Source organism: Crotalus tigris, unplaced genomic scaffold (assembly GCF_016545835.1).
Source record: "Crotalus tigris isolate CLP2741 ecotype Arizona unplaced genomic scaffold, ASM1654583v1 scf7180000018563.1161478300:1536566, whole genome shotgun sequence".
NCBI lineage: Eukaryota > Metazoa > Chordata > Lepidosauria > Squamata > Viperidae > Crotalus > Crotalus tigris.
In genome coordinates, this window is record NW_024097077.1 from 430977 (window position 1) to 458236 (window position 27260).

The following is a 27260-nucleotide window of genomic DNA, read 5'->3' on the forward strand; positions in this document are numbered from 1 at the left end:
TTAAATCTTCTCATTTCTTCTACACTGGGCTGAGCGCTTAGGAAGATCAGAAACTGCAGCTGCACCCAGGCCGTCTCCTGGCAAGAGAATAAAAGGGAAGTCCCTCAAGTTTGTTTAGGAAGATAACATTTTAAGCCTGGCTGCCTAATCTGAAGAACAGAATGGCAGAGTTGGAAGGGACCTTGGAGGTCTTCTAGTCCAACCCCTTGCTCAAGCAGGAGATCCTAGACCATTTCAGACAAGTGACCATCCAGTCTCTTTTTTAAAAGCCTCCAGTGATGGAGCATCCACAGCTTCTGAAGGGAAGCCATTCCACTGATTGATTGAGCAATGTCCTCACAGTTAGAACAATTAACCAGTGGAACAACCTGCCTCCAGAAACTGTGAAGGAGGAGGAGGAGGAGGAGGAGGAGGAGAAGAAGAAGAAGAAGAAGAAGAAGAAGAAGAAGAAGAAGAAGAAGAAGAAGAAGAAGAAGAAGAAGAAGAAGAAGAAGAAAAGAAGAAGAAGAAGAAGAAGAAGAAGAAGAAGAAGAAGAAGAAGAAGAAGAAGAAGAAGAAGAAGAAGAAGAAGAAGAAGAAGAAGAAGAAGAAGAAGAAGAAGAAGAAGAAGAAGAAGAAGAAGAAGAAGAAGAAGAAAGGTCAGAGGTTTAGGCTTTAACACAGAGAACAAAGGGGCACTAACGTCCTCATGAGATTCTTCAAGTGTCTCTCTAGAATTCCAGACCTCATTTCCTCTGCTCTGTAGCTATTTTGATCAGTGGGTTTGTCTGCTGCCTCTTGAAATAGATAAATTAAGTAACCGGCCAGATAAGGTGCATTCCAAATGATGGCTTGCATTACTCTTTCCTGTCTACAGTTCTGCAGAAATTTGCAATTCTGAAGGCCTATCCAAGGGAGAAACAGCAGGGCAGCCTAAGAAGAAGAAGGTCAGTGTTAGGGCTATGGGTTCCTCACCATTCTGAGCACTGCCTCCTGAGGGACGTGTATCCTGGGCCATTGACAGAAGAGCGATCCCAGTGTCCAAGAGGGCAAGGCTAAGGCTCTGTGTGTGCAGTTAGTGGAACTTGGTTGCTTCAACAACTCTCTGGTTGTTGTTGTTTTTTTAAAAAATTAAAGACTTAATTTTAAAATATTTAAATTACGAGAGCCTTCTAGTACAACAATGAACTGCTTTAATGTTTCCTGCATTGTAAAAATTCTCTCTGTGCGAGATAATTGTTATAAACAAGTTTCTGTAAGCTCAAAATACAAACTCATTTGTTTACTTGAGAGAGAGAGAGAGAGAGAGAGAGAGAGAGAGAGAGAGAGAGAGAGAGAGAGAGAGAGAGATTAAACTACTGGATTAAAATACAATTCAGCACTTTGCATCTACTTAATGATTTTCCCTCTCTTAAAAATTGCACTTCTGCAGAGGCATTGGGAAGAATCTGAGGACCATAGTCAACCATTTCAAAAGACCTCAGCCATTGTGCTCTCAGTTCCAGTGAAACCTCCTTTGGTTAAAGGATGATTTAATGTGAAAGTCAGAGGTTTAGTGGTCTATTTATTTGTCTTGGTGTCCAGCCAGATAATTGCTTTAAAAGCTGGTCTGAAATGCACAGGAGGGCCCTGACCTACAGTTGGGGTGGCCTATAGACTGACCTGAAATTAAGATCCACTTTCTGAAGAAATGGAACAGGACTCAGAAGTCCAGTTGCCAAACCAAAACCTGCTGTCACTGAGCTGGTTACTCAGATAACCGGTTATAAGCTTCAGAAGAACATTGTTAAAAAAAAGACAGAGAGGAATAACAGAATAACAGAGTTGGAAGGGACCTTGGAGGTCTTCTAGTCCAACCCCATGCTCAAGCAGGAGACCCTAGGGTTAGGGTTAGGTCACCATGGACTCATAAAGCAAAATGGACATCACCATCAAACTCGGAGTGCTTGGATATGGTTAGGAGGGCTCTGACTTTTCTAGGCTGCTCTATCTATGTTTCCTGGTAAAATACATGGGAAAATCCCATTGGAGGAAAATTCCACTTAGGGTTAGGGTTAGTTCACCATGAACTCATAGAGCAAAATGGACATCACCATCAAACTTGGAGTGCTTGGGTATGGTTAGGAGGGCACTGACTTTTGTAGACTGCCCTATCTATGTTTCCTGGTCAAATACATGAGAAAATCCCATTGGAGGAAAATTCCACGTAGGGTTAGGGTTAGGTCACCATGGACTCATAGAGCAAAATGGAAGTCGCCAACAAACTCGGAGTGCTTGGGTATGGTTAGGAGGGCACTGACTTTTCTAGGCTGCCCTATCTATGTTTCCTGGTAAAATACATGGGAAAATCCCATTGGAGGAAAATTACCATTTCAAACAAATGGCTTTCCAGTCTCTTCTTGAAAACTTCCAGTGTTGGAGCATTCACGGCTTCTGGAGGCAGGTTGTTCCATTGGTTAATTGTCCTCACTGTCAGGAAGTTTCTCCTTAGTTCCAGGTTGCTTCTCTCCTTGATTAGTTTCCATCCGTTGCTTCTTGTCCTGCCTTCAGGTGCTTATGAGAATAGCTTGACTCTCTCTTCTTTGGGGCAACCCCTGAGATATTGGAAGACTGCTATCATGTCACCCCTAATCCTTCTTTTCAGTAGACTAGACAATGTTCAGCAGAAGAAAAGCATATGGACTTGGAGGCTGAATAAATATAGTTTTGGGTCACATCCCTTCCTCCTTGTAAACCAAAGCAAGCTACTTCCTTTTGAAATCCTTCCTTCTGCTTGTAGTATTGACAAAATGAATTTTATTACGTGATCTTTCTGGAAGTCCCACTCATCTGTTTTCTCCTTGCCTCACTGGATACAGGAATAATAAACTCATTGTTTGGTATCTACAATGCCACTGTTCACACTCCAGGAGGGAGGCGTCGGTAGACTTGGAGTAATCCCAAAGATTGCATGAGTACAAAAGTATTTAGGAAAAGAGAAGTCTTAAGGGTAGAGAGAGAATATCAAAAAGTCTGAATGCCGGCTGGCCCATCAATAAAACTTCCCCAAAGTTGACCGTTGGGGATTTCATGGATCCACGTCTTTGTTACTGTGTGAATAATCTGAAGGTCTTGCTCTGAATAGAATAGAATAGAATAGAATAGAATAGAATAGAATAGAATAGAATAGAATAGAATAGAAGCTGGAAGGGACCTTGGAGGTCTTCTAGTCCAGCCCCCTGCTCAAGCAGAAGAACCTATACCGTCTCAGACAGGTGAATGTCTAGTCCAGTGGTTCTCCACCTGTGGGTCGGGACCCCATTTGGGATCGAACAACCATTTCACGGGGGTCGCCAAACAATGCAGTCCGCCATTTTTTCCCCCTTTTCCTTAGCTGTGCTACTCCCTTTTATTCTATTGGCTTTTGAAAGCCAATAGAATAGACTATCTTGAATAGAGTCTAATTCTATTGGCTTTCAAAAGCCAATAGGAATTGTCCAGGCTGTCTCTGCCCTGCTGAGCCCACCAAAAGTCCCATTCTGCAAACGGTGCTGCACCAGTTGAGTAGTCCTCGACTTATGACCGGTTGAGTAGTCCTCGATTTACGACCGGTTGGGGGGTCACGGCATTAAAAAGGTTGAGAACCACTGGTCTAGTCTCTTCTTAAAAACCTCCAGTGATGGAGCGCCCACGATTTCTGGAGGCAAGATGTTCCACTGGTTGATTGTCCTCACTGTCAGGAAGTTTCTCTTTAGTTCCAGGTTGCTTCTCTCTTTGATCAGTAATATTTATTGGTTTGCAGTGTAGATTAATACCCGGTGCTCTCTTCCTAGACATGGGAGTAGGGATTGTAATTTAATTTATAGCTTTGGCTGCACAACTGCCATGACATCCAGTGACAAATGCTGTCCTATTCCAAACATTTCACGCTAGGAAGATAGAAATCGTCTTTGACTTGTCTTTGCTATAGGGTTCAGCCCCAATGTTTATGCAAGGGGAGAGGGCTTTGCTAATTTGAGATCCGTCAGCTCAAGACGAAAGCTTTGTCTCTTTTAAATCCATCAAAAATTCTCTTCCCTGCTGCATATTTTGAGCAAGACATACTGTAAATGAGCACCTTGTTCTCTAGTTTGCATAGGAAGACATTTTGCTATAAATGTATTTGTTTGAACAAGTATTTTGGGCACACAGTCTTCTGTAAAGGAGTAAAACCCACCCTTTAATTACACGGGCTAATATTTGTAGATATGGCCCTTGGTAGCTGAAAATACTTCTGTGGTGAATCCATAGGACACTGATCCTTTACTCTCCAGCAAGGAGGAAAACTTGTAGTAGCTGGCAGAAGACAGACTTAATATTTTTGGAGGTACAACAAGGATGGCGATAGTGGAGAGGAGATAGATAGACCATATTACAGGAGCAGCCTGGGGCTGCTTTCTGCTTTAGTCTAATTTAAGGCACCTCAGGGTTTCTTTCCTTTTTAATCTGGGCTAAACCAATTTAAACCTGGTGAAATGGGGCCTGTTGTGTGGCCGTGAAGAATTGGGAACCGTCCTTTCCCAAAGACTGTGTGCAAACGGGCCTCTGAAGGCAAGACAAGAAACAAGGGATGGAAACGAATCAAAGAGAGGAACACCCTAGAAATAATATGAAATTTCCTGACAGTGAAAAGAACAACTTGCCTCTAGAAGTTGTGGATGCTCCATCTCTGGAGGTTTTTGAGATTGGGCCGCCGTTTGTCTGAAATGGTCTAGGGCAGGGCTTTTCCACCTTTTCACCCATTGTACCACTTTTAGGATACGGCAACATCCAAGGACCACCAGTCGCCTAGCAAAAACTTGATCCAAAAAATAAAAGGAAAAAAGTGATGAAGTACAGGTAGTCCTCGACTTACAACAGTTCACTTAGTGACTGAAGTTACAATGGCACTGAAAAAAGTGTCCCCCAAGCCACAACCGAGCAAGACACCTGCCTGCCCGCCCGGCCGCGCTCTTCCTCCTGTCTAAGGTTTTCATTGTTGTAAGCATTTCAGTTGAGGATTGGCAGTGGGGGTGGGGAGGTGTTTGGTTTTTATTCCCTCCATCTGCTGGATGGTTGCAGCAGGTTTTGGTCACTTCACATGACCCTGGGACACTGTGACAGTCATAAATAGGAATCAGTTGCCAAGCATCTGAAGGTAAATCACAAGGCCCTGGAGATGTTGCAACATTCCAGCTGATCGGAGCTTCTTCTGGGCTCAGCGGAAGCGCCAGGATCAACTGGAGCCTGGAGCTGATCCTGGCGCTTCCGCTGAGCCCTGACAGCCCTGCAGCTCCAGCCGTCTCTCGCTCAGGCTTGTGCGGTGCTGCCACCGGTTCAGCTCATTCCCCTCCCCCGCTACCACTTTTCTAGGATGGTCGCGTACCACCTGCCAGGTGCCAATGTACCACAGGTGGTACCTGTACCACTGGTTGACAAGCCCTGGTATAGGGTTTCCTGCCTGAGCAGAGGGTTGGACTAGATGACCTCCCAACTCTTTTATTCTGTTATTCAATTAGTACAGTAGTGGCCAAAATTGTGGAAGCCTTTTGGGAAAAGTGTATTTTTGAGGCTGGATGGCTAATAACACCACTTTTTTGGGAGAGTAGTACCATAAAATTATATATCAGTGGAAAAATAATTTAATCAAGAAGGTAATGCAACAAAGTTTGTTGAATTGTCTGTACTGTATTCTATGAAAAGTTATAGCCAGGGCTGGCTGAGGAATTCTGGGAGTTGAGGACCACGAGTCTTAAAGTGGCCAAGTTTGAAGACCCCTGCTGTAGAAGGAGCAGTAAGCGTAGGCTGGCCGTTCATCCAAAGTCAGAATTCCTTCTGCTTCTCGCCTTAAAACAGTTTCAATATGATCAAAAGGGGTCTCAAGTCTGAACTCAGAGCACTCCGCTAAGAGAAATTGGGAAAGGCTGCCCTAAAATAAGAAAAAAAACCATAGAGAGGCAGACGTGATGCAGATGTTGATATAGACACAGATAAACATACCTCCACACACAACCAAATTCTTTTAATTTATAAACTTCTTAAAGTGTCTGCATTCTTTCTTTGTTTCTCCCCCCCCCCCAGGTTAACAGAAACCCATCGTGCAGCTGTCAAGGTCATAAGGAGGATGCAGTATTTTGTAGCGCGGAGGAAATTTCAGGTAACATAGACCAGAACTAATTAAGGAGAAACTTCCCGACAGTGGGGACAATTAATCAGGGGAACAGCTTGCCACCAGAAATTGTGGATGCTCCATCACTGAAGGTTTTAAAAAAGAGACTGGCCATTCACCTGTCTGAGCCGGTATAGGTTCTCCTGCTTGAGCAGGGGGCTGGACTAGAAGACCTCCAAGGTCCCTTCCAGCTCTATTCTATTCTATTCTACTCTACTCTACTCTATTCTACTCTTCTCTTAATCTATTCTATTTTCTATTCTATTCTATTCTACTTTATTCTATTCTACTCTACTCTACTCTATTTTCTATTCTATTCTATTCTATTCTATTCTATTCTATTCTATTCTATTCTATTCTATTCCACTCCACTCCACTCCACTGCACTCCATTCTACTATAATCTTATTCTATTCTATTTTCTATTCTATTCTACTCTACTCTATCTTCTATTCTATTCTGTTCTATTCTATTCTATTCAAATCTATTCTATTCCATTCCATTCCACTCCACTCCACTACACTCCACTCTATTCTGCTCTACTCTACTCTACTCTTATTCTATTCTATTTTCTATTCCATTCTATTCCATTCTGTTCCTATTCTATTCTATTCTATTCTACTCTACTCTACTCTACTCTACTCTACTAATCTATTCCATTCCATTCCACTCCACTCCACTCTACTCTTATTCTATTCTATTTTTATTCTATTCTATTCTATTCTACTCTATTCTATTTTTATTCTATTCCTATTCTATTCCTATTCTATTCTATTCTATTCTACTCTACTCTACTCTACTCTACTCTACTCTACTCTACTCTACTCTATTCCATTCCACTCCACTCCACTCCACTCTACTCTTATTCTATTCTATTTTTTATTCTATTCTATTCTACTCTACTCTATTTTTTATTCTATTCTATTCTATTCTATTCTATTCTATTCTATTCTATTCTATTCTATTCCATTCCATTCCATTCCATTCCACTCCACTCCACTCCACTCTACTCTTATTCTATTCTATTCTATTCTATTCTATTCTATTCTATTCTATTCTATTCTATTCTATTCTACTCTACTCTACTCTACTCTAATCCATTCCACTCCACTCCACTCCACTCTACTCTACTCTACTCTACTCTACTCTTATTCTATTTTCTATTCCATTTTATTCTATGAACAGAAGGGAAGGGACCTTGGGAGGCCTTCAAAGGAAGCGTCCTGGTACCGTCTTGGAGAAGTGCAGAGAGGGTGCTAACCAATCTAGACTGAACGGTTCCAAGGCTATCCGAGGTTTCTGAAGGAACTGGACCCGGGAAGGATCCGGGAGACGATCTGGCAGGGAAAGCCATGGGGGCCCTTCTCAACCCCACTGAGAAGATAGACGTGAGCGCAGCGTGGGCTTCTTGCTGATGTTGCAGGAGAGGCCCGATGCCCAGGGACAGAGATCTAGAAGATTTTAAAAAACGCAGCGTTATGGATGACAGGTGAAAAAAACAGGTGTGGGTTTGGTAGTCGTGGCCCCCATCTTGACTCTTTCGACACCTCACGCCCACACAGACGCTCGGGCCACCACAAATCCAGAGGGTGAGACTTCCGCTTTCCTGGCCTCTCCCACCCTCCTTCTTTTAAGATTGTCTTCTCTGCTTCCTGGTGCAGCTTCTCTCTTAGGCTGACTGCTGTGGGTTGCTGGGTCTGAGATTTGGGGTGGCCTTCTGCCTCTTTCTGTGGCCACGGTGTGTTTCCTACCCTTAGCTTTGGAAAAAGCAGAAGAGTAAATGTTCCACTAGACCCGTGTTTCTCAACCTTGACCATTTTAAGGCATGTGGACTTCAACTCCCAGAATTCCACAGCCAGCAATGCTGGCTGTGGAATTCTGGGAGTTGAAGTCCACATGCCTTAAAATGGTCAAGGTTGAGAAACACTGCACTAGACTCTCCCTTCGGGTTGAGAAGGAGATGCATTTCTTAAAGACGTAGATCTCGGGTAGAACTACCCCCCTAGTTTTGTTCCACGGGACAATGATATCCCATTCAGTCTTTCTTCTTCTTTTTTAACTTTCTAAATTTAGACTCTTTTCAGCCTGAAATAAAGTCACACTAAGATTAACCAATGTCCAACTAATTAACTAATTCTTGCCATTTTTCATTCTGGGTTCTTCTTCCCGGAATCTTTAACTGATATTTTGTTTTTGTTTTTTAAATAGGGGTTTCCCCCGCCCCCCCCCCCGTCTTTTTCTTTTCTTTAGCTGGCCAAATTATTGACTTGGAGGGAGGGAGGAGAAGGGAAGGAAGGAATGAGGATCACGAGGGGAAGGAAGGAAAGGAGGGAGGGAGGGAGAAAGAAGGGAAGGAAGGAAGGAGGAGAGAGGGGGAAGGGAGGGAGGGAGTGAAGAGAAGGAAGAAAGAAGGGAAGGAGGGAAAAAGAAGGAAAGGAAGGAAGAAAAAGGAGGAAGGGAGGGAGGAAGGGAGGAGAAAGAAGGAAGGAGGGAGGAGGGAGAAAGGAGAAGGAAGGAAGGAGGGAGGGAGTGAGAAAGGAGAAGGGAAGGAAGGAATGAGAAGGAAGGAAGGAAGGAAGGAAGGAAGGAAGGAAGGAAGGAAGGAAGGAAGGGGGAAGGAAGGAGAAAGAAGGGAAGGAAGGGAGGAGAGAGGGAAGGGAGGGAGGGAGGAAAAGAGGAGAGGGGAAGGAGGGAAAAAGGAGAAGGGAAGGAAGGAATGAGGAAGGAGGAGGGAAGGGGGAAGGAGGGAAAAAGAAGGGAAGGAAAGAAGGAAGGAAGGAAGGAAGGAAGGAAGGAAGGAAGGAAGGAAGGAAGGAAGGAAGGAGGGAGGGAGGGAGGGAGAAAGGAGAAGGGAAGGAAGGAATGAGGAGGGAGGAGGGAAAGGAAGGAGGAGAAGGAAGGAAGGGGGAAGGAGGGAAAAAGAAGGGAAGGTAAGAAAGAAGGGGGAAGGGAGGGAGGGAGGAAAAGAGGAGAGGGGAAGGAGGGAAAAAGGAGAAGGAAGGAAGGAATGAGGAGGGAGGAGGGAAGGGAAGGAGGAGAAGGAAGGAAGGGGGAAGGAGGGAGAAAGAAGGGAAGGAAAGAAGGAAGGGGGAAGGGAGGGAGGAGGAGGAAGGAAGGAGGGGGGAGGAAGAAGGAAGGAAGGAAGGAAGGGATTGTTGTTCCCAAATACACCAGAAATACGCGAGTGTTGTGATCTCTCCGTCAAAGAGACCGGGCGGGGGGGGCACTCCTCCCTACTTCCAGATCCCAGAGGGGGCTGCTCCCTCGTGGGAATCACCTGCAGCCGGACCTTCCCCTCCAACTGGCCCAAACGTGCAACGGACGTGAGCCGCCGTCTGGTTTCCTCGCAGGATTCCTGGGATTTCCCCAGGCTTCTGCTGCAAAGGAGCCCCTCGGAAAGCGGCGGGCGAGAGGAGAGGTGCCAGCTCCGTGCCCTCTCCTCCCTGGCTCTCATGCCCGTTATTTACGGGCTGACTCACTCTCGGCCTTGGCTCGGGCCCCGCCGCTTTCCATTTTGCATTGCTGAACTGGCATAAATCTTTTAATTCCGCCCCAACAAAGGGAGGTTTGGAAAATTAAACTTTTATTGGGAGAGGAGAAAATTAATTATGCATTTGGAGAGCTCCTTTTTTTTTTTTTCCTTCCCTCCCTGGTTTTGTTCTCAAAACCTTTGTAAACCTCTAGGCTCTGAGCCATGGCCATTCAATAGCAAGAAACAGGGCCCCCCCTCAAAAATAACCCCCCACCCTCCCCCAGATCTGGAGCGTTAGGGGTGCCCCAAAACAAAGTGCTCTCCGAACCCCCTGCCAGTCAGTCCAGAACGGCCCTGCCTGGGAGAGAAGGGCGGCCGCTCTGGTGGCCGGGAGGGAGGGAGGGAGGATGTGTCCAAGCCTGTCAGCAGCAGAGGAGGAGAAGGAGGAAATCATTTTTTAAGCTTTTAAAAATGGAAAGTATAACAAAGCTGTTTCCAAGCAGACCCTCCATTCCACCAAACTGGAGCCCTGCTAAAGACTTCCTTTCCTTTCCTTTCTTTCTTTCTTTCTTTCTTTCTTTCTTTCTTTCTTTCTCTCTTTCTCTCTTTTCTTTCTTTCTTTCCTTCCTTCCTTCCTTTGTTTTAGAATAGAATAGAATGGAGCTGGAAGGGACCTTGGAGGTCTTCTAGTCCAGCCCCCCCCCCACTCAAGCAGGAGAACCTATACCATCTCAGACAAGTGACTGAATAATCTCTTCTTAAAATTACTATTTTCTTTCATTCCTTCCTTGTTTCTTTCTTTCTTTCTCTCTCTCTCTTTCTCTCTTTATTTATTTATTTATTTCTCTCTTTTCTTTCTTTTTTTTTCTTTTAGAATAGAATAGAGCAGAGCTGAAAGGGACCTTGGAGGTCTTCTAGTCCAGGCCCCCCCCCCCCACTCAAGCAGGAGAACCTATACCATCTCAGACAAGTGACTGAATAGTCTCTTCTTAAAATTATGATTTTCTTTCTTTCTTTCTCTTTCTCTCTCTTTCTCTCTTTTCTTTCTTTTCTTTCTTTTAGAATAGAATAGATCAGAGCTGGAAGGGACCTTGGAGGTCTTCTAGTCCAGCTCCCCCCCCCACTCAAGCAGGAGAACCTATACCATCTCAGACAAGTGACTGAATAGTCTCTTCTTAAAATTATGATTTTCTTTCTTTCTCTCTCCCCTTCCTTTCTTTCTTTTTTTCTTTCTTTCTTTCTTTTCTTTTCTTTCTTTCTCTCCTGATTCTCCCCCCCCCCTTCTCCTTTCATCTACCATTTCTAGGGCTCCCATGGCTGGGATCCAAGCATGATTCCATAGCACCCTGGAGGTGCTCAATGCATGCTAATAGTTAGCCGAATCTCTGGCAGAGGGGAAACAAACAATCCAGCTAATGAGCTGTTGTTCGTTATTTTTCAATTACCAAGTTTTCCAGGGTACCTTCTCCTCACCCCCCCCCCTTTTTTTTTTCTTCTTCTCTCTTGAACCCTAGCCAAAAAAAAGGAGACCTAACTCGCCCCAGATTCCCTAATGGGCTTATGTAGATTCCCAACCATCAACTCACCCGCTTCTCCCCTCTGTTTACTCCATTAATGGTAGCATTGTCATGGAAATTTACCAGGTTTAGTTTTTTTGGGGGGGGTTCCCCTCTTTTTTTTTTTTTTTTTTTTTTTTAGTACTCAGTCCCAGCCAACCCCACTGGCCCTTGGAGCCCGAGCCATACAATGCCGTCTGATTGCAAATGAAAATTAGACAGTTTGTTTTAAAACTGTTTTGCCCCCCAGACTTGTTTTCTTCCTTGTGGGCTGCCCCAAATTCTATGCAGAGGGGGGAAACCTTTTATTTTATTGACTTATTTATTTTGGGGAAACGTCTGCCGAGTCGATCGTCGTCTGAGACATTTTTAGTACGTGATAAATATTAAAAGAGTATTCTTTTAAAAAAAATTCTTCTCTTTGGATAAAGAGACCTCTGCCTGGCTCCTCGTTGCCCCCCCAGCCCCCCCCCCAGGGATTTCTGGATGTCCTGGGCAAAATGGGGTCCTCTTGCTTCCAAGCTGGGGATGGAACACTTTTTTTATTCTTTGTTTGCAGCCCTGCAGGGCCACGGATGGCAATGCAGTGACATCACTGGAAGAAGGAGAGCCAGTGTTTTGTTTTTTTTTCCCCCTTTCCCCTTGGGAAAAAGCGTGCACCAAGATTCCCTCTGATCCACCTCAAAAATGCTGTGCAGAGTCACACTTTCGAAATTCAGCAATATGCCCCTTATTTTCAGCAACGTAAACTTACTGGGCTTCAGGAGAGTGCAAAAGGGAACACCAGACACTTCTGCGTCTTGGGGATTAATAATAATAATAATAATAATAATAATAATAATAATAATAATAATAATAATAATAAAGTTGGAAGGGACCTTGGAGGTCATCTAATCCAACCCCCTGCTCAGGCAGGAAACCCTATACCATTTCAGAATGACAACAACAATAATAATAATAATAATAATTAATAATAATAAAATTGGAAGGGACCTTGGAGGTCATCTAGTCCAATCCCCTTCTCAGGCAGGAAACCCTGTACCATTTCGGACAAATGGCTGTCCAGTTTCTTCTTAAAAGCCTCCAATGTTGGAGTATTCACCGCTTCTGGAGTCAGGTTGTTCCACTGGTTAATTGTTCTCACTGTCAGGAAATTTCTCCTTAGTTCCAGGTTGCTTCTCTCCTTGATTAGTTTCCATCCGTTGCTTCTTGTCCTGCCTTCAGGCGCTTTGGAGAATAGCTTGACTCCCTCTTCTTTGGGGCAGCCCCTTAGATACTGGAACACTGCTATCCTGTCTCCTCTCGTCCTTCTCTTCGTTAAACTAGACATCCCCAATTCCAGCAGCCTTTCCTTATATGTTTTGGCCTCCAGTCCCCTGATCCTCTTTGTTGCTCTTCTCTGCACTCTTTCTAGAGTCTCAACATCTTTTTTACATCGTGGTGACCAAAACTAGATGCAGGATTCCAAGTGTGGCCTGACCAAGGCCTTGTAAAGTGGTATTAACCCGTCACGTGATCTTGATTTGAGATGCCCACCCTGATCGAAAGCAAAGAATGTGATATTCTCACCTCTCTTCTAAACTGTCTATATCTGAAAGCCCTTCTTCTGTCCCTTCCAGGTCGACTGAGGAGCAGTCATCTCCTTGGCGCCTCCTAACAAAATTTCATTCCGTGAAGGAAAGGAGATAACAGAGCTGGAAGGGACCTTGGAGGTCATCTAGCCCAACCCCTTGCTCAGGCAGGAGACCCTGTACCACTTCAGACAAATGGCTGTCCAGTCTCTTCTTAAAAACTGCATAAAAGAGCCAAGGTTGCCTAACCCAAACACAGGAGGAATAATAGGACTTTCCTTTCCTTATGCATTTTTAAACTTATTTTTTTTCCTATTTTGTTTTTTGTTTTGTTTTTTCTCCAGCAAGCTCGGAAGCCTTACGACGTCCGTGATGTCATTGAACAGTATTCTCAAGGGCACCTCAACATGATGGTGAGGATAAAAGAACTCCAGAGAAGGTAGGGCACGTTCTCCGTTCAAGGGCAGACTGCCTGGCGCCCTTCTGATGTTTCGGGCCACAGCCATCCGGGTCTACTGTAGAATACAATAGAGCTGGAAGGGACCTTGGAGGTCTTCTAGTCCAGCCCCCTGCTACAGCGAGAGAACCTATACCATCTCAGACAAGTGGCCATCTAGCCTCTTCTTAAAAACCTCCAGTGATGGAGCGCCCACGATTTCTGGTGGCCAGCTGTTCCACTGCTTAATTGTCCTCACTGTCAGGAAGTTTCTCCTTAATTCCAGGTTGCTTCTCTCCTGGATCAGTTTCCATCCATTGTTTCTTGTCCTGCCTTCAGGTGCTTTGGAGAATAATTTGACCCCCTCTTCTTTGTGGTAGCCCCTTGTCCTTGACCAGACTAAGGATGATGGGCATGGGAATCCCGGATATCAGAGAATACTGTAGCTCAGTGGTTCTCAACCTGTGGGTTGGGACCCCATTTGGGGTCGAACGGCCATTTCACGGGGGTCGCCAAACAATGCAGTCCGCCATTTTTTCCCCCTTTTCCTTAGCTGTGCTACTCCCTTTTATTCTATTGGCTTTTGAAAGCCAATAGAATAGATTCTCTTGAATAGAGTCTAATTCTATTGGCTTTCCAAAGCCAATAGGAATGGTCCAGGCTGTCTCTGCCCTGCTGAGCCCGCCAAAAGTCCCAGTCTGCAAACGGTGCTGCACCAGTTGGGTAGTCCTCGACTTACGACCGGTTGAGTAGTCCTCGACTTATGACCGGTTGGGGGTCGCGGCATTAAAAAGGTTGAGAACCCCTGCTGTAGCTCCATCTTCCCAGCCCAAAGAAGCAGCTCTCTGGGTGAATTTAGTTCTTGTCCTTTCACCTTAACTGTATTCTGGCTGAGCAGAGTCACGAGCAGAATCGGCCTCAGAGCTAAATAAAATCATCTGCTTATTAGAATCCACGGGAAGAAATTGAAGTTAAATTGATGAGAGTCCGCTCACTCGGGATAGGCATCATATCAACACGATTGGCATTTTTTTCTTTTAAAGAAAAAGTCACAAAATTCAGCTAGTCCTCAACCACCTTGACTTCAGACCCAACATTTCTGTCGCTCGGTGAGATGCTGGTTAAGCGAGTTTCGCCCCATTTTTACGACTTTTCTTGACATCGTTGTTAAGTGAGTCCCTGCAGTTCTTAGGTTAGTCACACAGTCCTTCAGCGAATCTGGCTCCCCCCGTTGGCTTCGCTTGTCAGGTCGCAGAAGGGGATGGCGTGGCCCCAGGGGGATGCTGCAACCGTCACAAGTACAAGTCAGTTGCCAAGTGTCTGAATTTTGATCACGTGACCACAAGGACGTTGCAGTGGTCATAATGGTGAAAAACAATCGTCACTCCATTTTTCCAGCACCGTTGTAACTTCGAACGGTCCCTAAACGGACGGTGGTAAGTTGAGGACCAGCTGTACGTCTGAAAGTCTTCTGAATTAAAACTTTCCTTCTCTTATTCTAGGCTGGACCACTCGCTGGGGAAGCCTGCCCTGTTTCTTCCAGGTACGGAACTAACTAACCGACATCAGCCGGTGAGTTCTTTGGAAGGGGACTTTGGTCTTGGATTAAAAGTTAAAATGGAACAACGGAGAAGACAGTAGACATGGAAGTTGCATGAACATTAATGTTAAATATGCGAGCCCAGACAAGGCATCGTTTATTTTATTTTTTTAATATATTTTTTATTATTATTTTTTTAACAAGCATAAGTCACTCAATAATTGGTAAACAGTGTGTTGTCTGGGTTACATTTGTAAAAACACTCCTTAACAATTGATTTCTATCATCTGTATTCCATATCTTAATTTTAGTTGATCTCCTCTTTCCCCAAAACATCCTTTTTTGCACACATTAATACAATTCTTATTGTTTTAATAAATGACAATTAAGTATATAATTTTTCCAATATTCCTAAAAAATAATCATCGTATTAGTATAATATTTCTTTTCTTTTCAGTCCTTTGAGTTGCCTTATCCTCAATCCTGTTACAATCCTTATTTTAGTTTGTTTCTCCCACCAAATTCTAATTATTTTTACTAATAAAGGTTTTCTCAACAATTAGTTACATTTACATTGACAGATTTCATTCTGTTTTTCCCATATAAGCCATCTCACATTTTTACATTTCTTAAGGAATAGATAAGAGAGTAAAAAGAGAGAAGAAGAAAAAAATAAAAGGAAAGAAAAAATAAAAAATAAAAAAGAAGGAAGGAAAGCAAGAGCAGCGAAACATAAGAAATAACATACTACTTAGAATATATATCCCTCCTAGGGTTAATATGTATTTATTTCCTCAGATTTCTTATTCTTTTTAACCACAGTTAAGAATATATTTAATCTTTAGACATTCCATTCAGTAGATCTAGTCATCTAATCCCTTAACTCTGATTTAAAACGTCAGGGCGTCGTTTATTAAGCACCAAAGATTTGTAGCTATAAAAACTTAATAAAATAATCTATTAAAAAACAAAAACAAAGTTAAACTGGGGAAGAACTGGGGAAGAACGCTTCCCCCTGTTTCTGTCTGCTGTCATGTCTTCTAAATGCTTTTCTCTCTCTTCCCGTGCTTATTTTTCTGGGGTTCCAGCACTGTTATATTCTGCAGGTCATCTTCTGATGGCCTGAGATCATGTCCTTCAAGATATTTGTCCAAAGGACATTCACGGGGTAGAAGGTAGCTGGGATCATCTCTGCCCCAGATACCAGTTCCAACTATGATGATACTTGGTTTAATGGATCCTCATTGTTATTGGTGTCCCCAGATCTTTCCCTGCCCTGCTGAGATCATCACCATCATCATCATAATCATCATAATGTTGGAAGGGACCTTGGAGGTCTTCTAGTCCAACCCCCTGTTCAAGCAGGAGACCCTATACCCGTGGTGGCGAACCTATGGCACGGGGGCCAGAGGTGGCACTCAGAGCCCTCTCTGTGAGCACACGTGCCGTCAGCCCAGTCCTAGGCCTTCAGCTGGCTTTAGGCCTCCGCCGCCGTGTACACACACACAAAAGGGTCTTTCAGTCAATTTCAACTTCTCACGGAAAAAAAAAAGATCTTGCAAAGTTGGAATTTTGCAACCCGATGATGCATAAGTGGGTTTTGGGTTGCAGTTTGGGCACTCGGTCTCTAAAAGGTTCGCCATCACTGCCCTAGACCATTTCAGACCAATGGCTGTCCAGTCTCTTCTTAAAAACCTCCAGTGTTGGAGCATTCACCGCTTCTGGAGGCAGGTTGTTCCACTGGTTAATTGCTCTCACTGTCACAAGAGGCGGAATCCAACCTCTGATGATTCTGCAGGCCCTTGGCGCTCCGATATTCCTGCATATCCTTTTTGTGCACAGAATAAAATATTCTAGCTGTAACAATAACGGCAATAAGTTTTTGGTAACCTTCACAATTAGTTGTAATTCAAGCACAAATCCTCTCCATTTTTTTTTTTTTTTTTTAGAAAAGGGGTTAGACAAAGGATACTACACAATGGGAGCCAGACTGATTAGACTGGAGGATAAGGTAAGGTCTTTTGGGGGGGGGAAAGCTATTTTTGCTGGCCAATTTCCAGAAACTTTCTGCAATCAGCATGACTGTCAGTCTGCATCCTTTACTCAACGTGAGAGCCAAAGAAATGTACCGGTCGTGAGAAATGTGTAAACTAACTATGGGTTACGTTGCGGTAGTTTTTCATTTAAACATCGTCTCCGTCTCAATCTGTCTCTGAGTGGGAATGTTTGTCCTCCATCCCTTTGTGTGACGCAAAGATACCTTCAGAGTTTATTTATTCTGAAACTCAAAGCATTGAAGGAACCATAATTTCTCTTTCGCTGTCAAGGTGACTACTTTTGTCGAATCATGATTAACTGTGGGGGAGGTGCTATTTTGAGAGTTAAATTTTAATCTGTGGAAAATATTACCCGTGGGAAGTCAAGATAGTGGTCCCATGATGAATAGAATAGAATAGAATAGAAGCTGGAAGGGACCTTGGAGGTCTTCTAGTCCAGCCCCCTGCTCAAGCAGGAGACCCTAGACCATTTCAGACAAATGGTTATCCAGTCTCTTCCAGCAATGGAGCACCCACAACTTTTGGAGACAAGCCGTTCGATCGATTGTTCTCCTTGTTACAAGACCCTTGTTAGCAGCCTCCGAATACCCGTTACATATTGAGTGAAAGCTGCCATGCTTAGAATAGAATAGAACTGGAAGGGACCGTGAAGGTCTTCTAGTCCAGCCCCCCTGCACAAGCAGGAGAACCTATACCATCTCAGACAAGTGACTGTCTAGTCTCTTTTTTAAAATCTCCAGTGATGGAGCGCCCACGATTTCTTGAGGCAAGCTGTTCCACTGGTTGATTGTCCTCACTGTCAGGAAGTTTCTCCTTAATTCTAGCTTGCTTCTCTCAAGTTATCTTTTTTTTTACCTTTATAATTTCATCCAGTTCCATTAAGGAGCCATTAAAATGCACAGTTGATTGGGAACGCCTAAACCTTTGCGTTGCAAAATCTCCACTTACGTTTTGTTTCATTCTGCTAACATGGTATTCCTGCATCTTTCTATCAAACATCATTGATTTGCATGCTTCCAGGTTTTCGTTTTTATTTTTAACGTTTTTGAAAAAACCAGTCTCATTGGTTGAAGTTTGCCTGCATAAGCCGGTTGCTGTCAGTTTTGATCAGTGCCAAGAATATTTGTTGGTATTAAAATTTCCACTTAAAGTTGTCCTCTGTTGCCAGTTTATAATTTAAACTGGACTAGGAAGTGGCCATTGGCTCTTCTGTTGGAACGGAAAAGTGATGTGCTACAGAGCAAGAGAAAGCACTAAAAGGAAAATAAATTCGCGTTCTAAGAGAAGTGGAAAGTGATAAATGGATACATGTCATGTATATGCTAATCACTTGGATGAAAAATACCTCTTATTTTTTCATAATTCTACGGCAATCTGTTCTGCTATATATAGTTATAACTGACATGCCTGTAATGAAGTTTCAAGTATACCGATTGTATAAACATGATGGAGCTATGCAATAGCGTTTAAAATGAGCGAAAATGCTGAGAAATGCAGAGGAGTAAATTTGTTGCCTTGGGGGCATCAGCGCAGTTTCAGGGCAAGTCACAGCAAAATGACTTACATAAATATACACTTCACTGTTGGCTGAATTAGCCTAGCTTTATTTTTAGTAAAAAAAAGTAGTCAAACTGGAATAGCGAAGTCATTGGCAAAAACGCAAAATACATTCTCCTTTTTGGGGATCAATGATGTGCTGGTTATGTTATAATATTAAAACTTAAGTATACCTTAAGATAAAATAACAATGCTCCATGTTCTACACTGCTTATAATTTTCACTTCTCAACTTTGGATCATCATCCCAGTAGGATGCTGTTTTATGCAGTGGCCATAATTATGGTCTACTTTAGCAAGGACAAATTTCCTATGGTGGGAAAAAAGAATGGGCTTGAAGTTTATTTACTTAAAATATATATTTACTTATTTACTTACTTATTTAACTTTAGGCCACCCATCTCCCCCACAAGGTACTTACAAGTTATGAAATAAGAAAAAAAAGAAAATAATTAAAATATTAAAACGTTAAAAAAACTACACAGATTAGAATCGTGCTAAAAAAAAAACCCCGATGCTAAAATCGAAACCAAGTGAGCTAAGAGACAGACAGGATAAGAATGAGGTCTTCTTACCCTGTCAGCCCCTTCCAGCGATGGCCAGCCTCCTTGGGGTCACAAGCCAACTGGCAAAACCAGGTTTCTGTGCTCTTCCGGAAGGCCGAGAGGGAGGGGAGTGGTAAGAATGTTCCACGGGGATGGGGCCACCACAGAAAAGGATCTTCTCCTTGACCTCACCTGCTTCAGTTCCTCAGCAGGTGGGATCCACAGCAGGCCTCTTCCACTGGTGTGAGTGGGGTGGGCTTGTCCCATTGGGGGGAGAGGGCTCCTCAGATAACCTGGACTCATGCCATGTAAGCAGTAGTGGGATTTAGCCGGTTTACACCACTTTGGCAGAACCGATAGCCAATTTTTTGTTGCCCAGGCCCAGAACGGACTTCCAGAAGAAGTATCCACACAGAGAACCGGTTGTTCACCTATTTGAATCCCACCACTGCATGTAATGTGTCAACTCTACAAGGAATCTGGCTGCAACCATCTTTGTCGTTCTAGGTTGCCACAAGAGAGGGAGGGCAGGAACAAAGTATTTTTGCTAGTCTAAACGTAAATAGATCCCGTGGGAACCAAGGTCATTCCCACACTGTAGTGGAGGGGGGGCGTCCTGCCAGAATGCCCGCCAAGTAGTTCTATTGGAGAATGTGATCTAGAGCGAAATAGAAGGGTGGGAACGATTACATTGAGTTATTCTGAACTTTTTGGGGGGGCGGGGAATTTTAGATTTGGTTTCACCTTTGACCGTGCCGACGTCGTGTATCCAATAAACGTGTTCTTTGAGGAAGTCTCGTGACTCGCAGTTCTGATTTATTTGGTTCCATCAGTCAGAACCAACACCTTGAACTGGATCCAGAAGCAAACTGATCAGCAATGCAGCTCAGACAATAAAACGGTTACATGTGCAGGCCTAGGAGATCCCAGGATTGTGCGTGCCGCTGCATTCTGCACCAGCTGAATATATCAAATGTAGCAAAAATCACACCAGTGGTCATGCCAGGTGCAAAGGGGGTGAGCACGCATGCATGCACTCACTGGCCAGCCACTTACATGGACTGGCGTGGACTGTGACCCATAGGTTGGGGACCTTTGCTCTAGATAGTGATTTGGCATTTCTCCAGCCAGGCTGATAGAGCAAGTTTAGAGAAGGGATCTTAACTCAGCACTGAAAGATCTCAGTCTGATTCTACGGAGTCATTAATCCGATTCAACCTCATTAAACATTAAAAAAAGTATAAACTTAACACAACTTTTTTCATGATTTACAATATGAAACCACCATTCACCATCATTCTGCTTTCATGAAGTGGAAGTCCTGTTATGTTCTTTAAAAACAGAAATAGAGAGCTAGATATAGCAGGTCTATTTTGAAGAACCACGACTGGGACGATAAATTTTTGACATAAACCCTGTGGGTCAGATGAAACTGTGTTAGATAATCCTGTTCAGGAATAATCTTATGAGTGTTATCAAAGGCCAAACTTTATTGGTAGATTGGTAGAGTCTTATATAAATGCCATATATCAGGAATATTTCATGAGTGGAGAAGGAGGAACGCAGTCCGCTTCATCTATCACAGTGGTTCTCAACCTGTGGGTCGGGACCCCATTTGGGATCAAACGACCATTTCACGGGGGTCGCCAAACAATGCAGTCCGCCATTTTTTTCCCCTTTTCCTTAGCTGTGCTACTCCCTTTTATTCTATTGGCTTTTGAAAGCCAATCGAATAGACTCTCTTGAATAGAGTCTAATTCTATTGGCTTTCAAAAGCCAATAGGAATTGTCCAGGCTGTCTCTGCCCTGCTGAGCCCACCAAAAGTCCCATTCTGCAAACGGTGCTGCACCAGTTGAGTAGTCCTTACGACCGGTTGGGGGTCGCGGCATTAAAAAGGTTGAGAACCACTGATCTATGACAAGCATTTGCTGTAATGAGACTGCTTACCTGAATGCAAACCCACGGCAAGGGGTTCAAATGTTGGGATTATGTCAATTCATCCTGAAGGCAATCTTTCACTTTCAGGGCCAGCCCAGAAATAGCTCAGAAATTACACTGTCCATTCATGAATTTTATACTTAAGTGGCTGTTTCTAAAAACATCCCAGCGGGTGGAGAGGTGAGTCGGTTCTGCTTGGCTGCAACTCTGGAGCGGCCCTGCCTTCGTTTGGTTTGGCTCCGGCCACGAAACCCTGCGGACTGAAATAAATTCTTATTATGCCATGGCATCTGCCTAGCGCAGGGTGGGGAACCTTGGCTCTTTCAGGACTGGTGGACTTCAACTCCCAGCGTGCCTGGCTGAGGAATTCTGGGCATTGAAGTCCACAAGTCATCAAAGGGCCAAGTTTGAAGACCCCTGATATAGAGGGTGACACCCGTGGATTGGGGGAGTAAGGTACATCCTTGTCTGAGATATGTAAAGCACTAACTTGGGTGACCCGCTAAATCTTCCTTTCATCTGCCTTGGATTGCACAAAGACTGTACAAATGATATTTCTCGTGCAAATTTTTGTTTGTTTTGTTTTCTGTTAGCCCTGACTCTGTGTTAACTTTGAACAGAAAATTGCAACTTAACTATGATCTATTTCTGGTTGTTTTAGGGTGGAGCTTCGTTGGCCTTAACTCATTTGCATTAGTTAATTAGGGCCTATTTTGAGCTGTTCTTACGTCTGTTTTTAAATCCCGTATTTTTCGTCCAATTATTGGAGGAAGTTCTGCTGCTGAGTGAGTCCCCTTTTCAAGTTGGATTAAAAGATTGTGTTTTTCCTTGTAGAAATAAGAGGTAATCCTTTCCTGGATCTATTCTCTGGAAAACATGTCACAATAAGCCTACCTTTCATTCAACTTTAAGATAATTGTATTACAAAACTATATTGGAGAAGTATTGGTACAACAAGACTGGCATCATTAGGTCACTATTCTTCACAGCCTCATGGTACTACAATTACAATCACTCACTCTCTCATAAGCCACCCCTTTGTGGAGAAACATCTGTCCAAGCTACAAAATGTAACGGTAAATCTTAAAGGGATAACATGGTAAGCTGGCAGGCTTCCTGCTACGATCACTGCTGTCCTTTTTGTCTCCAGTGCTTTATTATTATTATTATTATGGATCATCGCACAGTCAGCCAGATGTTCAGACTGGATTTGAGATTTTGTCTACCTATCGAGTCCTTACCCAGGACCTGGGATAGGCAGATGTGGATGTTTGATGGTATTACAGGTATCGTCGCAGGATGGAAGCAGTTCCTAGTAAGGCCGCCTTATTATTATTATTATTATTATTATTATTATTATTGTTATTGTTATTGTTATTGTTATTGTTATTGTTATTGTTATTGTTATTATTATTATTACAATGATGGTGAAGAAGAAGGAGGAGAAGGAGGAGGAGGAAGAGAAGAAGAAGAAGAAGAAGAAGAAGAAGAAGAAGAAGAAGAAGAAGAAGAAGAAGAGAGGAGGAGGAAGAAGAGAAGAAGAAGAAGAGGAGGAGGAGGAGGAGGAGGAGGAGGAGGAGGAGGAGTTGGAAGGGACCTTGGAGGCCATCTAGTCTAACCCCCTGCTCAGGCAGGAAACCCTATACCATTTCAGACAAATGGTTGTCCAGTCTCTTCTTTAAAACTTCCAGTGTTGGAGCACCCACAACTTCTGGAGGCAAGTGGTTCCACTGGTTGATTGTTCTCATTGTTAGGAAATTTCCCCTCGGTTCTAGATTGCTTCTCTCCTTGATTAGTTTCCATCCATTGTTTCTTGTCCTGCCCTCAGGTGCTTTGGAGAATAGCTTGACCCCCTCCCCCCCATCTTCTTTGGGGCAGCCCCTCAAATATTGGAAGGCTGCTATCATGTCACCCCTAACGAAATTTCATTTTAATGTATGCTGATTAGTGTACATTCAAAATGACAATAAAGTTATTGTTCTACTCTATTGCATTCTCTTCATTGAACTACTAGGCCTACCCAGTTCCTGCCTATGTTTTGGCCCTCATCATCTTCGTAGCTCTGCTCAAGAGGCTTAATGCCTCTTGATAGCCATTCCCAAATTTTACAGAGAAGTTGCCTGACGCAACCGAAGACTCATTCTTTGAACAGATCATTGTAAAAGCCTGACCACAGGAAAGTCAGATAAAATCTTCTTGTTCTGTCGAAATGTATACCTCTCAAGAGTACGCAATAATATACTTCATTCTGCTCACTCTACTAATTGTAGCTTGTGAATCCATTCTTTAGGGCAGGGGTCACTTTAAGACTTGTGGGTTTTTTTGCACAGGGCTGTTAAGGAAATCACTGCAGTTCCTAAGTAAAATCATGGCTTCTTCCATTGACTTTGCTCATCGGAGGCCGGCTGGGAAAGTTGCAAATGGTGGATTATGTGACCCTGGGATGCTTGTTATTGTTAGTTGCGAAGTCGTGTCCAACCCATCGCGACCCCATGGACAATGTTCCTCCAGGCCTTCCTGTCCTCTACCATCTTCTGGAGTCCATTTAAGCTCACGCCTCCTGCTTCAGGGACTCCATCCAGCCACCTCCTTCTCTGTCGTCCCCTTCTTCTCTTGCCCTCCATCTTTCCCAGCATCAGGCTCTTCTCCAGTGAGTCCTTCCTTCTCATTAGGTGGCCAAAGTACTTGAGTTTCAACTTCAGGATCTGGCCTTCTAAGGAGCAGTCAGGGTTGATCTCTTCTAGGACTGACCGGTTTGAACGCCTTGCAGTCCAAGGGACTCGCAGGAGTCTTCTCCAGCACCATAGTTCAAAGGCCTCAATTCTTTGGCGCTCAGCCTTTCTTATGGTCCAACTTTCACAGCCATACATTGCAACTGAGAAAACCATGCCTGGACTATACGCACTTTTGTTGGCAGGGTGATGTCTCTGCTTTTTAGTATGCTGTCTAGATTTGCCATAGCTTTCCTCCCCAGGAGCAAGCGTCTTTTAATTTCTTGGCTGTAGTCCCCATCTGAGGTGATCTTGGAGCCCAGGAAGATAAAATCTGTCACTACCTGTTGCTAAATGGATGGTGGGAACTTACCTATATTTAATGCTGCTTTCATTTTATAGAGGCAGTCCTCAACTAATGGTCACAGCTGAGCCCAAAATTAACTGAGACATTCGTTAAGTGAGCTTTGCTCCGTCTTACGATCTTTCTGAATTTTGATCACGTAATCATGGGGGGAGGGGTGCTGCAAAGGTCATATCTGTGAAAGAGTGTCCTGGGTCACTTTTTTTTCCCCTGTGCTGTTGTAACTTTGAACGGTCACTAAATGAACTAGTATGAGTCGAGCACGCTCTGTATAACCCGCCTAACTTCTTAACAAGTCATTTTGGTCTCCTAATCTCTCTCTCCCTCAAATCCAGAGAGCGGCTCGAATCAAGGAAGGAGAAAGTTTTCAAAACTAAATTTATCCCTCTGGGCCAGGGAGATGAAAATCCCTGCTGGCACCAAATCTTGGAGAAAGCCAGATTTAGTCCTGGTGGTGTGTGGGCGAGGGAGCACACGGGCTGTTTTTCCTCCAACTCGGTATATTTCCACTTCTAAATATAGCCTTTCACATTTCATCTAGGAATGTTTGTCTCCCCAAGGTAAACACCTTCTGGTAAAGCCTCCTTTTAATGAATGAGGATTGACTCTTGGAATATATTTAGTTTCTTTTTATTTATTGGCGGGAATGAGGTGGGGGAAAAAATTAACTCTGGCTATTAACTTTCAGGCACTCCCCGTTTATTTTTCACGAGGGAAGTTTAAGTGGCATCGGGCTCTCAGTGCTGCGGGAAACCCATAAAGACGCCGCAAAAGTCACCCATTCTCTGTTTTAGAAATGTAACAGAATAACAGAATAGAATAACAGAATAACAAGAGTGGGGAGGGACCTTGGAGGTCTTCTAGTCCAGCCCCCTGCTCAGGCAGGAGACCCTATACCGTTTCAGACAAATGGCTGCCCAGTCTCTCCTTGAAAACCTCCAGTTTTGGAGCAATCATAACTTCTGGGGGCAAGTTGTTCTACTAGTTAATTAACAGAATAACAGAGTTGGAAGGGACCTCGGAGGTCTTCTAGTCCAGCCCCCTGCTCAGACCCCCTGCTATTCTATTCTATTCTATTCTATTCTATTCTATTCTATTCTATTCTTTCTCTATTCTGTTCTGTTCTGTTCTATTCTTGTTCTATTCTATTCTATATTCTATTCTATATTTTATTATTATTCTATTCTATTATTATTCTGTTCTCCATTCCATTCCATTCCATTCCATTCTATTCTATTCTGTTCTTTCTCTATTCTATTCTGTTCTGTTCTTGTTCTGTTCTATTCTTGTTCTATTCTATTCTATATTCTATTATTATTCTATTCTATATTATTCTGTTCTCCATTCCATTCCATTCCATTCTATTCTATTCTGTTCTTTCTCTATTCTATTCTGTTCTGTTCTTGTTCTGTTCTATTCTTGTTCTATTCTATTCTATATTCTATTATTATTCTATTCTATATTATTCTGTTCTCCATTCCATTCCATTCCATTCCATTCCATTCCATTCCATTCTATTCTATTCTATTCTATTCTATTCTATTCTTTACCTTTATTGGAGGATAGAGTTGACATTTTGCCTGAACGGTGGTGTGATTTGGGATGCCTACCACAGGAAACAGACACATAACCAGAAATGCACCCCCTCAGAAGTTTGCTAGCCTTGATTTCTTCGCCCAAAGTCACTCCCAGAGACATCAATTGCTCCACAACGTAGCCAGAATTTCAGAGTAGAATTAGTTAAGGCGAGCTCTTAAGAGGCCCCAGCTGATCCAGTTTGCTCCAGTCATAAAGGGCTGCTTTTTCTCTCCTTTTAGGACCTGTGGTTTTGGCAGTGGCGCTCCCCCCCCATGCCCCCCCACCACTGTGGGAGATAAGGCCCATTGCTACCGTGTCATTGACCAAAGGCAGCCACAGAACATTAGGAGGGCTCCTGACTGTCGAAGCCGGGCGGTTTGAAAAGCAGACTGATATTATCTCATTAGTGGTGGCATTTTTGCAGACAGCAGAACAAGGGCATCATTAACACAAGAGAGAAAACGTTGACTGTGGGTTTGGTTTTTCTGCCTATTATACAGCACATCCCGGATTCGTATTGTGACGGAGCTGCCTTCGTTAGAATCCCGGTTTAAAAAGGGCGGAAAGTTTGAGAACATCCAAGCGTTCTTTTTTCACACGCGACAAGGCGATTTTTAGGATGCCAAGAAGAAAAAAGAAAACAGCGAGGAAAAATAGGGCTGGCGTTTCATTCTTGTCTGCGTAGGTTGCAGTCCTAGAAAAGCAAGTCTTGCACGAAATATTTCCCAGCTTCTAGGAGGTGGGGGTCACAAAGCACACTGTCCCTCCCCAGTTTGTAACCGGCGTCCCTTTGGTGGGTGAAAACCCCATCAACTAAGTTGTCTTTAACAGAGCTGGTTAAAAAAGAATGGAAGCCCAGCTGAGGGAATAGGTGCTGTAAGGTCCCCAATCCCCCGGCCGTGGAACGGTACCGAGATGCAGCATGCCAGCAACCAGGTCACACAAACAAGCAAAGTCCCATCCGTGGCATGCAGGCAGCACACAAAGCCACACACCCTCCGGTCCACAGAAAAACCTCCCTCCACGGAAGTGGTCTCTGGCGCCCAAAACGTTGGGGGTCTCTGCTGTAAGGTAATACATACCTGCTCTTGCTTGGACCAGCTTTTGCAAATCATCTACAAATTAAAAGCTGTTGCATAAACCCTCATGGAAAAGGGTGGTGGGGGAAAGGACATTTATGTATAAGGTATTCTCTTCCATTCAGAAAAAAAAATCAAGATTAAAAAATAGCATGCAATTGTCTTAAGAACTCTGCAACAGTTAAAACCAGGCCCAAAACAAACAAGCAAACCAAGAATAAAGTGGTGCTCTCTGAGCTTGGTTATCTTCTTAACGTTTCATGACCCAACTAGTTGACATCACCAGTGCTAGAAGAGAGTGGGGTTTGCATGCTGTGCATATATTTAAATGGCTTGCCTTGATGGGGATGTTCTTAGTAGTTCCTTGATTAGGCTGTGGTTGCTGGTTGAGGAATTCTGGGAGTTGAAGTCCACAAGTCATAAAAGGGCCAAGTTTGAAGACCCCTGGCTTAAGATGTGTGTGGACTTCAATTCCCAGAATTCCCCAATCAGCTATGGGGGTTGAAGCCCACACATCTTAAAAGTTGTCAGGAAACTTCTTTTCATGCAACTATCCCAATGATTCAGCAGCAAAGCAGGAAGCAAAACATAAACAAAAGGAGGAGTTCTTTTGTTTATGTTTTGCTAAACACTAGACTAGACCATAGTCTATCTAGTGTTTAGCAAAACACTAGACTAGACCATAAGGTCTACCGTCTTAGTTCAAGGCCCA

General features: G+C 43.6%; 1 protein-coding gene across 1 annotated transcript in view; it reads left to right on the plus strand.

Annotated features, from left to right (window-relative positions):
* LOC120313054 (potassium voltage-gated channel subfamily KQT member 1-like) overlaps positions 1-27260 on the plus strand; it is a 137394-nt gene that overhangs the window by 55062 nt on the left and 55072 nt on the right. Inside the window, exons 12-15 of the mRNA XM_039354558.1 lie at positions 6058-6133; positions 13088-13182; positions 14682-14722; positions 16669-16730. Of these exons, the coding sequence (XP_039210492.1) occupies positions 6058-6133; positions 13088-13182; positions 14682-14722; positions 16669-16730 (274 nt within the window). The remainder of the gene's footprint in view (positions 1-6057; positions 6134-13087; positions 13183-14681; positions 14723-16668; positions 16731-27260) is intronic.